The following is a 15,324-nucleotide window of genomic DNA, read 5'->3' as shown; positions in this document are numbered from 1 at the left end:
TATTATTTTTTGTTCCAAACAGTACTTCTCTTCTGTTTAACTCATCACTATAAAGCTCAAACTGCCTGACCTAAGAACACTCGTCCTACATGTGGAGTGGTGTACCTAATACCTTTCTCAGAATGCTCGATTGCATTCAAAAGAAGGCAGTTCACTTAACCGATAATGCTCTCACTGATTCTCTCCACTTGCTTTCCCATAGTTGCTCTGTTGCTGATTGTCTTTTCTGGAAGTATTTCCATGGATGCTGCTCCACCAAAACTAGCCACTAGTATTCCTTCACCTTCCTCTAATCATGTACAAACATGAGCAACTGCTAGTGAACGCCCATATACTGTTCAGCTCCATAATTAAACCATATTCTCATTCTCCTTCATCTCCCTAAATCTCTACTCTTTGTAACAGCCTTCCATAATGATATCCTCATCACAAACATGTGTCATATCCTTGCTTGACTGATCTTAACAGAAAATGCAGTTATTAATGTGACCCAACAGAAAATCACAGCCTAATGAATGGCACTTGTACTGAGTGATATCTCTTTCACTGCCTTTTGCATGAAGACTTTAATTAATGGTGAATCCCCATGGCTTTCTTGATGGCCAGGAACAAAAAAAAAAAAAAAAAAAAAAAAGTTAACAGATATATGTGTAACTTCACAGCCAAACGAATATCAGGTTGTATCTATATAAATGTATCAGAATGAAATGTTACATAATACAGTAAAACCCCGAAGTTACGCAGTAGGTGGGACCAACAAAAAGCGTGTAAGTCGAATTCGCGTAACTCTGGGTATAATTTTGCATGTAATTTATGTATTCAAACATACAATTGGGACCAAAGGTTTACAAAAACACATATTTTTTAAGAAATATAATCATAATTGTAGTTTTTTGTACATAAAAAAAAAGAAAGTTATTTCGATGTCAATGGTTTCATAAAATCTAATAGATTCGTCTGACGGCATAATGTCTTTTTCTTGTCACACAAAATTTCTTCATAGCAAGCTAATGATTTTTTTTATTCCTTACCTTGTGGCTACAATTCGTTCCTTGTTAGAATCTATGTCCTCCAAAATCTGTAAACCTTTCATTTATGATTGTTCTTACTGCGGATTCCTGTAGATCGAACTTCTTTGCTAGCTCACAAATTTTCATTCCTCCTTCAAAATCCTTAATGATGTCGAGTTTCGTTTCGAAAGTCAAAGTTTTTCTTTTCTTGCTAGTGGCAGAAGAATCGGACTTGCTTCTTTTGGGCGACATTATTTTTTATATGATAAAATTTTTATCAAGAACATAACGTTAAACAATCGCAAGGTTTGTAGACTATAAAAATCGCGTATGAATGGAGACTGCGCAAAACACGTCAGTGCATGTTCACAGCATGTGCGACACTGGCGAATGCGGCTGGCGCCTGAAAGATACGACTAGTGGTGAGGCGTGAAGCGGGAATATGTACATATAAGAAACCGCATAACTCCGAATTCGCGTAAGTCGGGGTATGACTGTGCTTCTATTTATATCCTTTTATGACAGGGTTACAATAATGATAGGTGTATTTTGATTTCCTCTTTTCCTCAGCTAAGAGAATTTAATTTTCAGGACAGGTGTGCTAGGTTAAATTTTTCTCCTAATGGCTTACATTATACTCTTTATGCAGTATATAAGAAATTCAAGCATAAGCTGGGTGATGTGCTGGATTTTTCTATTCCTGTTTGTCTGGTCATTTCTTAGCATCCAAATACAGAGCATATGTTTAAACAATGTCAGAACAGCTCAAACAATCACTTGGATCATAATATGCTCACAAGAATGGATAAGGAGGTTTTTATTCCACTTTATAAGGCTTTGATATAATCACATGTGGGCTGTTGTATACTGCTCAGTTGTCTGGGTTTCTGAGAGAGAAACCCAGACAACTGAGACAACATTTCTGAAAGAATATACTGAAGGTTTGTGTGTTACATACTCCATTTGATAGATGGAATGTTGATAGAAACAAGTTAGTTACTAAATGGTAGATGCTAAACATTTTTCAATGCCTGACTTGATGGGAGAGAACAGGGAGTCACCCTTGGCAGTAATGTAAAGATGTAAATAATCAAGAGCATGATCACTACCTTTTTGTTTTGAGAGTAGAGTGAATTAGTGGAATAGGTTGCCAGAGCAACCATGAGTGCTCTGTCAGTGAACAAGTTATAGAGGTATGATAGGTATTGCATTTAGTAGTTTGAGCTTTCCATTAGGGATTTTATGAGGCACGTGCACGCAGGTACTAAAAACAGCAAATGAGGTCGAAGCGAGGAAACTACTGTTTTTTCTAAAGTCCTGATGGTGCCCCCAGCTGGCTATATTAGGTATTCTTGGCCATTGGGCTGAAGTTCTCATGATGTACATCTCCCAAATTTGGGGCTGTCTCATGCATCCAAATTTAGATAACTTAAGGAATTCACAACGTGAATTCCTTAAGTTATTTAGTAATCGTGTGCAACCAATATAAGTCTTTCTACAAGAATCTAAAGTCCTAAATTGCACTATCTAATGTATTTTATTGAATGTTTTGGGCAGTTGAGCTGATCTGAGAATAAGGCATTCATGTTGTTTAGAGAAGAAAACATGTCTAGAGTTAATAATTAACTGTATTTGGTTGTTAAATTATTAGACCAATATCTGATGATGCCAATTTGACTTGGGCAAAATAGAGGAAATAATTAAATTATTTTAGTTATTACATTGTCATCTCACCTAAAATTACCTTTATGAGTAACAAGAGTAACAATTAATGTATAAGCTTCCAGAATTATGTTATGGCTTATATTGTTCATGGTTGAATTAAGTTATGCAGAAAGGATACAGTATGAGATAAATTCTTTGTTATATCACCCCATGCTCTTTGCTGGGGTGCATTTACTTGTGCGTGCACACACACACCTGCCACCATTCTAATTTCCTCTAGATATGTCCTGACAGAAAAAGTGGCAGCCAGGTGGTATAGTAGCTAGTTTCTATTACTTTTAGTCCCTTCTAGTAAAGTGCATCTGCAGTCTTGTCACAGGAGTGGAAGAGGTGATGGATATCACTCAGCATATAATAATAATAATAAAGTGAAGAAGGGAAACAGTTGCTCGTGTCCTGCTCTAGCATAGTTTTAGTATTTCCTTGTTCCTCTAGTTAGAAATGTGATGTTTCATGAGCTGATGTTATATATCACTTATTATTCTAGGCTCTGTTTTCTGCAACTAGAAAGCCATACTTTTTGTGAGCATTATTTGCCACAAAAGTGTCATTATCTAATAGAAACAGGCCACCACCAAGAGGGTGAGATTGTCACATGACAGATATTATTGTTACGTTATGCCTCCAGGGAGTCCATAGACTCGAAGGAGGACACCTACTCTACATCTTTTTCTCCACCACTCAATCCACCAACTGCAACTACCCAATGCCATCTACCACCTATCACCGCCACCACTAGTATTTCCACAGTCACAAACATCCATGCCCACGCCGGGATTCGAACCCACAGCCTTTTGGCTGGAGAGTGGATACGCCAACCAGGCCGGCTTCAGTTCATATATTTATTTCATCTTCATATTATACTTTATTTACCCATTAGCAATGTTGTTGCCAACCAGCAGACTCTGGATGTGAAATTTATGGATGTTTTTGAATGCCTTGGTGGTAGATGTATTTCATCACTCTCTGTGATATTACCACCCTGCTTGATGAAAAACTTTCTAACCCGAACTCTACCCTCTTATGGATGGAATACACATGCATACACACACACACACAAATGGTGAATAGAAATGTTTTGTGCCAAGACAAATTTTATTTAACCCATTGGAGCCTTCTTTTGCTAGTAATAACATGGAAAGGAGAAAAGGAATGAGAGTTTCAAAATGTGCTCAAGAAGATGAGTGATCATTATTTAAAAAATAATAACAAAGAAAATATAAATTTTGTGTAATGATAAGGAATCTGCATATGAAGCACTTGTGAAATTAAAACAATCTTATGAAAATCAAGTGATGTGAGTGATGATCCCTGCAGTGGTCATCTAGCATAAAGGCAATGTTCTAACATTTTGGTTTAAAAAATAAAAATTACTTGCCGTATTCTCCAAACAATAGCAGTACCAGTGGGTTAAGCGTGTAGAGCATCCACCCATCAACTAAAAATGACAGCTCAGTCCTTTTAAGCGAAAAGATAACCCAGCTTTAAATGCTCACACTCATGACTCTTATTATTCAATAACAAGTTTTGCAATTATCAAACATGTCATAGCATACAACGAAATGAAAATAAATAATTATAATGTTATTGATCAAATAAAATGTCCGAATTTTTTTGAAAGATAATTATTGTATTGTAATAATGATTCCTTCTTAATCATTTAATTCATATTCAATAAATGTCATTGATTAATAATTCATAATAAGATATGGAGAGCAACAGTAGTTCTATATAATTAAATGCAGAATTGTTTTTAGAATGAGCAAGCGCAAGAAGAAATAAAAGTTTTGAAAAATGAACAGGCAGAATATAAAAGAAAAATTGAATTCTTTGAAATGAAGTATAGAATACTCATAAAATCAGCTAAATCTGCTGAGGTAAGAATTCTCTCTCTCTCTCTCTTTAAGGTCTTGTATTTTCTTCTTACAATAGAGATTATGCTTTTCTGTTCTTCATGAACCGAAAATTAAATGGCTCTTTTAAAAACTGGAAGCTTCTTTCGTTAAATGACAGAATGAAAAAATTATATACAACATATAGTTATGTTGTTATTTTCTATGTGAATTACATTATCCATTAATAGTTGTTATTGCATTATTATTTGCTACTTTCGTATCAAGAAAAGAATAAACAAATTACAGATAGAAGAGTGAGATATTGTAATATAAGGATATTCAACTTACACCATGTATTGTGGCCTGCTATATCATCTGGTCTTTGAGAATTTATCAATAAATAGGTTTAAAATTGCTCATCTAAAGTTGAGTGGACATGTGCATATTCAAACACCTAACATTGTATGTAATTATTTAACTTGTACAAGTATTAATCAAAGGCATTGGCTAGCTGCTGAATTGCTTGTAATGTCATACATCAAACATTTTCTTATGAAACCGAATGAATCAAAAATTTAGAGAACATTGGAGGATCATCTTTACTGTTAATGGTAAATTGATGTGTGGCCTTTGTAATCCTGGTTAAAAAAATATCATAAATATTGTGTTTATTTATTTATCCACATCTATATGATCACATAAAGGATTATAAAGATGTGGAAAAACAACACTAGTTTTCCCCAAAATATTAAACTTATATTACATTTTATATTTTACATTTTATTACATTATATATTATCGTATTTTTTGATAGATAATGCTCACAAAGTCGAAATTCGTTAAAAATGAACATGCGCGGTATACATTTGAAAGGTATGAGTGGTAAATCAAATGTAATAACAAAACTAAGGTAGAAGTATTACTTAATATTTATTGAACATTACCCTATTCAAATCCAAAAAAAATTCTTCATCAGACTCAATATTGAAAGAATCGATTACGTTAAAAATTTCGTTTGGTATTTCTTCAGCTTCATAATCATTATCACTGGACACCACTGCATTCCCTTGTGCTTTAATGAAACCATTTCTGACACACTTTTCGCTTATAGCAGCCCAACTTTCTACAATCCACGTAACTATATTTTTATATGACGTTCTTTTCATCTGCCTTATTTTGTTATATTCATGGATGCCATTCATCATCCAGTCTTCCCACGCAGCCTGCAAATTGTCTTTGAATGGTTTATTTACTGCAAGATCAAGGGGTTGAAGTTTTTTTGTTAAACCACCTGGAACGACAGCAAATTTGGAATACTTACAATTGTTTTAACTTCTGCTGTCGTGTGTGCCCTACATGAATCCAACACTAACAAAGATTTTGGATTGAAAATGCCATTTTTCTCTTTTGCCACACTTTATCATAAGCAGTAACAATAATATCTTTGGAATCACAACCTTTTGGAACAGTCTTTCTTTTGAAAATCACCATTGGTGGCAGTTTGGACTCAGCTGCAGTTACACAGAGAACCACAGTAAAGTTAGACCTTTCGTGCCCTGTTGTAGCAACTGAAACCTCCTTTGCTACTTCTACCACTTCAAGCTTGAACTAAACTGTGTAGGATTTTCTCCGAGAAGTACTTCTGTCTTCCATTGGATCTAATCAGTGGCACGCCAAGGGTGTTTGCTGCTGGGTGCAAACTTTTATCAGTCGCCCCTAATATTGCATTGTATAATCTAAATTAGATATTAGCTACATAAAATGCCACCCTATCAATGTTTCCGCCCGGGTGCGGTGTACCCCTTGCACCCTCGGGTTGGCATGGCCCTGGATCTAATAACAAAATATAAACAAATAATGATTTACTTTATGAAATATTTTAAAACAGGGTGTATGCAATAATCGACCACTGCTACTAGCAATGCACGTGCTTTTAAAGAATTCCTCCATCCTCTGTCTGTACTTCCTAACTCTACCACTAGTTGGCGCATGCGCATTATCTATCGAAAAATATGGTATATAAACTTTATATTACATTCGCTAATCTTTATCTCAAATAAAACAAGGGAAATTTCATGAAAATTTCAGTGATTATTAATGATGAAAAATTGGAAGAAGTATAGAAGAAGAATTAATCCAGTTTCTAATATTATCTATCCAAGAGATTCTAGGTTGTTCTCAGTGTTTTTTTACCAGAAGTCAAGTCCTCAATTGCTATTTTAGGTAAGCTATCTGATCGAGCTATGTGGGTCAGCTACCAGAACTGTTTCTGACATACTTTAGTGATATTTTCTTGTATTCTGGCAATGGAGCAAGTTTTCCTTCTAAGCTCACATCCATATAGTAAGACAGAGTTAACAAGGGTATCGATGAGGTAGTCTTTTAGTAAGCTGTGTTTCATTGTCCTTCCAAAGTTGGTGTAACCTCTGAAGGGCAACAGTTACATTTAGCAATGCAAAATGTTCCTGTTTAGACTCACTATCTCTGTGTTGTATGCTTCCAAAGTAGGTGAATCTTTCTACTACTTCCAATTTTTCATCATTAATGATCATTGAAATCTTCATGGGGTTATTGGCTGAAGACAATGTTTATGATTTGTGAATGCTGATCTTTAATCATGATCAACTAAGTTCCTTAGAAACTTAATTCTTGTTACTGATGTTCATTCTTTATTAGGTCAATGTCATTGGTAAAGTTCGAAATCTTCAATTTTTTTTTTTTTTTTTTTTTTTTTGTCACTAACTGTAATTTATCACTGTTTTCCAAGGCTAAGTGTATTATATATACCAAACAAATGTTAAAAAGCATTAGTGAAAGTATGCAGTGACGCATGCCTCTTTCTGTTTTGAAAAGCTTGCTGTAGTTGCCATTGATTTCTATTAACATTTGAGTAAAGAGTTTTAATTAGGCTTACTATTTCATTATCTGTTTCATACTGGTTTAGTATTCTCCACAATGCTTTATGCCATACTGAATTGAAGGCCTTCTCTACACCCTCTGTCCAAAAAGAAACCGAACTTTTCGAAAATAGAAGAAATTAGTGGCGCCACCTGTTGTATCTTTTTGTTGTCAAACGCGGCAATCTTCATTAGTGTTGCATCAACTGTTTATGCCATTTGTTTCATTAGAAGCTGAGTTATAGTGCCAAGAGTGACGGTGTGTTTTGATCGAAAAATGAGTTAAACAGAGAACCGCGATTGACTTTGTGTTAAACTTGGTAAACGTTTTACCGAAACACATCAAATGTTTCAAAAAGCACATACAGTGATGAATGCTTATCCCGTACTCAAGTTTACAAATGGTTTAAGCGATTTCAAAGTGATCATCAGATGCTTGAAGACGACGAAAAGCCAGGCCGTCCAAAAACTGGACTGAGTGAAGTTAACATCCAAAAAGTGCGTGATTTCATCAAAGAAAACTCAAAATAGTCCTTGAGATTGATTGAAGATGAATTGGGGATTCCAAAATCAACTGTGCACAACATTTTGACCAAAAGTTTGGGCCTTCGTAAATTGAATTCGCTGTTTGTTCCCCACAAGTTGACTGACGGCCAAAAAATGTATCGAATTGAACACTGCAAATACCTCATTAAAACCACTTGTAAGGACTCAAACTTCCTTGAAATGATCGTTACTGGTGACAAAACATGGTGTTTTGAGTATGAACCCGAAACAAAGCGCCAGAGTGTTGAGTGGAGACTACCAGAAGAGAGGCATCTGAAAAAAAGTCGTGTGGAGAAGTCAAAAGTAAAGACAATGCTGATTTGGTTCTACGATTCCAAGGGCATTATCCACAAAGAATTCATTCCGCCTGGCCAAATGGTCAATGGTGAGTTTTATCTCGAAGTTTTGAAGCGATTGATAATGAGAATTCTTCGCATACGGCATGAATATCGTGATGCAGTCAGCTGGTCACTTTTGCACGATAATGCACCATCTCATCGTTCGAACATTGTAAGACAGTTTTAGAGCAAAAACCAAGTTTGTGTGTTGGATCACTTGCCGTATTCATCTGATTTCGCACCCTGTGACTTCTTTCTCTTACCCAATTTCATTTGCCGATGAAAGGAAAGCCATCACCATTGAAAACGTTCATGGGGCAGTAACCACGATCTTCAATAGTATCCCAAAAACTGATATAAAAAAACTCATTTAATGAATTAATTGACTGTGCTAAATGCTGTATCGAAGCTGAGGGAGAGTATATTGATTGAAATGAATGATTTGAATATTTATAATTGGCCTGTGTTTTATTTTCTATCAAAAGTTCGGTTTCTTTTTGGACAGAGGGTGTATATCTATAAAATTATAACAGTATTTTGTTATGCTTAATATATTTTTCTCAAGTGAAATGTATTGTAAATAAATGATCTATTATACTCTTGTTTTTACAAAATTGTGCCTTAGTTCTCTGAAAGTATACTGGTTCCCTCTCAATCCTAGAGAGTAAGATTTTTAGGAAATTTTGCTTGGATGACTTATTAAACTGGTAGTTCTATAATTACCACATTTTGTACTATTCCTTTTTTAGGAATAGTAATTAGAACAGAGGTGCACCAGTCTTTAGGTGATGATTCATTGTTCCACACATTTTGACAAATTTTGAGCAGGGCATCCATGATGGGTTTTCCCCTTGCTTTCAGTAGTTCTGAAGTTACTGTATATATGCCTGTTAATTTTCCATGTTTAGAAAACTAATTGCTGCCTCTACTTCTCTTAAAATAGGGAAGTCTCCTTCATCCAATGTCATTTGTATTTTATATCTTCAAGGTTTTGATTATTAAGACTCTTCAGAAAAAAGGTTAGCTGAGTAATCATGCCAATGCTGCAAGATTTCATCCTATACAAAAACTATACAAACATAATTATTTACATTAAGAAAATCGTAAGATACCTTTCTCTCTCACACTCACATGTTTGAAATTTAAATTTGGGAATCAAAAATGCCAGCAAAACAAAGGAAACGAATTCCTTTACTGATCCACACTAAGATTAGAACAACTATAGTCAATAAACAACAAATAAAGGAAACACTCCTTTAGGATCAAGCAACTATAGCCTATTAATACAATTAGTCCCAGTTAAGGAATTGTTTCACACTGGATCAAAGATAAGACTCATTACAAAATAAGGAACACATCCTACTTCTGTAGCTTGAGTAAAATTATCATCAGGAATATTTACATCACTCCAGAAAGTTAAACATGAAGATAAAATATATTAGAGTAAACTGTTTGTCTCACAGTTATTATTATTATTATTATTGGGTATCTACGGAGTCCAAAGACTTGTTGAGGGAGGCCTGCAAATATCATTCACAATATACCTATCATACTGTCCACAATGCAAGTTCCTACCATTAACTGAATAATAATCTTTTTCTTGTCTTCAGTATTATGTAATACACACTATCACAAGGAACACTGCATTAGAAGAAACACACAACTCTCTGCTCAAGATAAAATGTTCAGTCTTAATTCTATCCATGGACAGAACAAACATAGAGTATATAAACCAACTGTAATGTGCTTTCTCCAACTTGAGCCACTGTTCCATACAAGAAAAACTATATTTGAAGCCTTCTTCTAGATTATCTTTTGATGATCATAAGCCATTTAAAAAAAATGATTAGTTACAGATAAATCCATTGGCCTCCAGATATGTTCATTATAACCCTTTCTGTCAAACATTGATACCTTATAACAACCATGTTATGTCTCGATAAGTTTCTTCCTCCTCCTCCTTCTCTCTCTCTCTCTCTCTGCATATGTGCACGCCAACTTCAAACTCGTTATTGGCTGAAAGTGCTACACAATACTTGAATTATTGTAATGCTTACATAACTTTTATTCTCTTTGTGGAGATGCAAGTGAATTTAATTACAACATTAAATTAAATTTCCTGATGCAGTATTGCAGCACGGTTAATGGTAGTGGTGGGGGGGGGGGTAAAGAAGAAGAAGAAGAAGAATGCATTTATTAACCCTACTTGTTTCCAATTCTTTTAATATTAAGATCGTGTAATAAGGCACCTAAAAAAACAAAATGTAATGTATGTGAATGAAACTCATGAGATATTTTGCATAGCCACACTAGTCATATTTTATTATTTATTTTTTTTTTTTTTTTTTAGATAACACTTATGAAAAGTCGTAAACCTATAGTGCATTAGTACTCTGGGTGGGTTAGATTGTTTATAGTTATTTTTGAGTTTATTTTTAAAAAATATTTTCTTTATTTTTTATACAATCAAGAAACCCTCTCTAGAGATCAAACATAGAACTTTTTCAAGCTACTTGAGCCTTTCAATAAGCAGGTCAGTGGTTTCACACCAGGTGATGAGATTATATCCATCCTGAAGGCAATCACAAACATTCATATCCATGGCAAGCTTCGAATCCCCATTCTCTTGTTTTGAGATGGGATATATACTAACCAGGTATATATACAGGGTGTTCGGGATAAATTTGACAGTTTCGTAAGGAAAAAGAAAATCTTCTTTGTATCTATTAAATTTAATGAATTGACAAAAAACATTACAGGCAGAGTTAATTACAATACTATCAACAAGATTTACTCAAAATAACCACCATTAGCATCGATCACAGCTTCAATCCTGCTTCGGAACCTCGAACAAGCTGATGCTACAGTCTCCCTGGGAAGGGCCGCAAAAACTGTTTTAATTTTATCCATTAACTGGGCTTTTGTATTACTGGAAGTGCGATTGGTGTCTTTTTCAACTGCGCCCCATACAAAATAATCCATGGGGTTAAGGTCTGGGGAGTTTGGAGGCCAAACATTTGGACTGGTGAAGTCGTAGAAATTTTCAGACAACCATTTTTGACTTTTCCCAGAGGTGTGGCAAGGGGCCGAATCCTGCTGCCATACATACGGCCTACCATTGGCTACCCTTGTTATCCAGGGCTTGACTACAGTGTTTAGCAACTCCACGTAGCCATCTGAAGTCAACCTGAGGCCCTCTTGGAAAAAATGCGGAGGCATCACATTGCCTTCAGAGGATACACATCCGAAAACCATCACAGTTTGGGGAAATTTAGTCTGCATTACACGAGGAATGTCCTTTGTACTGTATGCAAGCCATCTGTTATTCTGCGTGTTGTGTTTTTGATCCTGGCAAAAGTTTTTCTCATCGGAAAAGAACCAGATTGTTTGTGGTTCCGCAGGATGTTTCACTTTGCTTAGAAGTTTCTTCGCGTTTATCAAACGTTTTTCACGGGCCTTTTCTGTAAGCAGCTGACCTTTGCGGCGCTTGTATGAGTAGTAGCGGAGGTCTTCATTGAGTGCAAGCTTCATAGTAGAGGCTGCAACATTCATTTCACGTGACAAAGCCCGAATTCCAATGCCAGGTTTCTTCAACACCTGTTCCTGCAGATTTGCGAGGAATTCTGCTGTACGAACGCAATCAGATCATCTGCTAGGGATCTTTCTTCTTGCTACATCCTCGTAGTCACCATTGCAAGTCTCTAGTTCATGCCTGATTGTTTTTACTGTATTCAGGGAGCATTGGGCAGTAGTCGAAATATCCTTATTTTGATGGCCGGCACGAATCATCATGATACAAGTTATTCTCTTCCATGATTCAGGTGGGTTCCAGCTATCCATCCTTTCTGACATCTTGTATATGAATGAAGAAGGGTCCAACCTTTTAAATGAAGAGAAGTGTGTGTTAATACATGTAACTTACGGAAAAATATAATTAATTATAAATATGTCAAATTAATCCCGAACACGCTGTATATATTTGCACCTGGCATACACACACACACACATACACACCAGGTTCAAATGGTTCATTATCCATTTCTTTTTTTAGAAAAGCTACATACATACACTGGAATCTTACATAAGCAGTCACAGCCTTTTCCATTCCAACAACACATCCTGAAAACACTCACAGATTCATTGCTCATGACATGGATATCTCTCACCTGACACACAAGATGATTGTAACAAAACCATTCTCATTTTTTATATCCACGGTACATCTGAAAAGATAGCTAAGATTCTTTATAAATATAATCTGTCACTTTTAAACCAACACATCCAACTAGCAGTGTCCATTTGATTTTTGAAGAATTAACTTTACACTCCAGGATGTGTAAGTGGGAGCTCCATGTGCTTGCAACTTAGCCTACTTTGGACATGCTAGTAGATAGATCTATGAACATCTGTCTTGAACATAAAAACTACATTTGCTATTACCATTATGGAAATCAGGACTGGCATACCATGCTATGGATATCTCATCACAAAAATGTTTTAGGGCGACTCCCACCTATGAAAGGCTATAAACCTGTAGTAAATTAGTACCATGGGTGGAATATGGGTTTTTTTTCTATTTTCATTAATTTTATATATTTTTTGTGGTTTTATTTTTATACATAATCTGCAAACTCTTTTACAAAAACCAAACATCTTTTTCAAGCCTTAGCCTTCAGCAAGCATGGTAGTGGTTTAATATCACTACAATCATAAACATTTCTGCTTGCAGCAGGATTTGAGCTCTGTCTTTGGCTAGTGATCAGATATACTTAACCACTCAGCCAACCAGGCTGGCAAAAATGAGAGAAGAATCAAATGTAAAAAGATAAATATATTACATATATTTGTGACATATACACATCTCTCTCTCTCTCTCTCTATAAGATGAATATGTGAAGGATAAGTTCGAGGCACTGACACGAGGAAGTGATGTATTTTCTTGTAGTTGGAAGGAAGAATTGAAAGTGAGACTTCAGATGTTACAAGATGAAAGGTGGTGATATCTGAAAAGCCTTTAATAATAGCAACTTGCATCTTTTGATATTGCTTTTTGGTTTGGGGGTATTTTCAATGATAGGCATGTGAACGTTTTCTACTTTAAGGTCTGGATCAGGAGATCCCTATGATTCTTATTCCTGCCCAGTTCCATGTAAGGAAAAAAAGTGCTGCCCGGTTGTAGGACTTGTTTCTATTTGAAAACAGTTCTCTAAGTACATCTGACTCTGTTGACCCTGTGTAGTGTAAGTTCTGTATTTTCCCAATGCTGTAGAGCATCTGTAAAAAGGAGATAGTTTAGGAGGTGATAGTGCAGAACTGACTATTCGGATGATTGTGAACAGTATAAGCCCTCTGGTGGGTGGTTTCATAATGTAATTGAAGGTTGTTACGTAAGTATCATCGGATTGAATGTCTTTAGGAGAAAGGTGTGATCTCGTTTTCAAGGGAAATCAGGCCTTATTCAGTGGCTAGTAGGATAAGTTAGGTAAGTTGTTCAGTTAGGTTTGTTCCAGAGGAAACATCTTTCCCATGAAGACTTTCTCCATCACATTCAAAAGATTGCTTTTTGAATGTGATGGGAAAAGGGGATTTGGGGGGGGGGGTGTCAGTACTTTGAGAGTATGCTAGAGCACACTCACAGCCATTTGGTTGATGATTAGGACATCTTCCTATAAGTGAAGGTGTTGCACGCATGCTGCTCCATTTTCCTTGTACCTCTTCGCTTATTCATCCAGATCCCTCTCATCTACAAACCTGCACGTGCCACCCAGTTTTCAGTGGGATCTGCCATACAAATCCGTGTGTGTACCAAACTAGATTTTGACATACAGTGGAGACTATGGCACAACATCTTGCCAACTCCTACTATGCTCCACAAATTTCAACTTACAGAATCAGATCTGTTTCTCTTCTGCAAAATTCCAAGTAACTTAGAACACACATCTGATCTTCTCTGCAAACGAAGCAGTGATCACCTCTCCCTGAATACACACACCTGTAACACACACACAACCAAGAAGATTTTGATATTTAGTCCATATAGAAAAGAGACACAGAATATGAAACTTCCTCTTCATCCACGCCAAGGCCATCAAATATGCTTTAAACATACAAGAGATAACTATCACCAAATCAGAACAAAACCTCGTATGGAACTTGCATAGGAAACTACAAAGCAGGCTTTTCTGGAATATCATTATCACAAAGAAACATTAGTCGGTCTTTTACTAAAAAGACTGATCCTCTCTGCCATTCATGTATTTTGCCTCCTTTCTATTATATATCCAATAAGAAAATCCATTTTCTTATATTGTAACATATTCTTGCAAACATGTAAATACTCTTTTTTTTTTTTTTGTTGCCTTTCTTCCAATGTATATTTTATCTAAATAATATATATATATAATCGTAATATGCACATATGTATAACCACAAGTCTGAAAGACTATTGTTAGAATCAGCATCAACTATGAAACACTCTCCAACCTCAAAAAGTATAGTTACATGAATTTTCCAAAGATCTAGGAGACAGTCTTCTAGGATGACTGCATCTTGCTTGGCTTCTCTGAATTAATCTCCTTATATCTTGCTTTTAGATGATATCAGTTACTTTTTTCGGTTACAATCTGAATTGTTTCTACAACTACCTAGTTGAATTGTTTCTGTTTATTAACAAGCTGTATTTTGTGCTCCTGCGATGCTAATTAGAAATCCAGCAAAATATTAGCACCTTAATAAATTGTTTATTTATTTTGTTCTTCAGGGGTTGTTTATACCATGAAGCATTGATGTGCATAATCATCCACACCTAAGCCTTGCATTACATATAGTTATAATATTGTTAAAATAAATATAGAACCACAGTATTTACATCATGATTGAACTTTAATAATTATTCAAAAGAATATTTTTTATATGTTAAACATTGCATGCTTGTAGATTTGATATATGTTTATTATTTTGTTATTCATTCTTT

General features: G+C 35.4%; 1 protein-coding gene across 1 annotated transcript in view; it reads left to right on the top strand.

Moving 5' to 3' along the window:
* cmet (CENP-meta) overlaps positions 1–15,324 on the top strand; it is a 370,306-nt gene that overhangs the window by 316,413 nt on the left and 38,569 nt on the right. The window contains exon 19 of the mRNA XM_090393925.1: positions 4,493–4,612. Within this exon, the coding sequence (XP_090250051.1) occupies positions 4,493–4,612 (120 nt within the window). The remainder of the gene's footprint in view (positions 1–4,492; positions 4,613–15,324) is intronic.

The sequence above is a fragment of the Typopeltis vanoorti genome, chromosome 6, assembly GCF_054136105.1.
Source record: "Typopeltis vanoorti isolate ZY-2024b chromosome 6, IOZ_Tvanoo_1.0, whole genome shotgun sequence".
NCBI classification, from domain to species: domain Eukaryota; kingdom Metazoa; phylum Arthropoda; class Arachnida; order Uropygi; family Thelyphonidae; genus Typopeltis; species Typopeltis vanoorti.
Note: the sequence above shows the minus strand (reverse complement) of the source record. Positions and strands in the feature narration are given on the sequence as shown.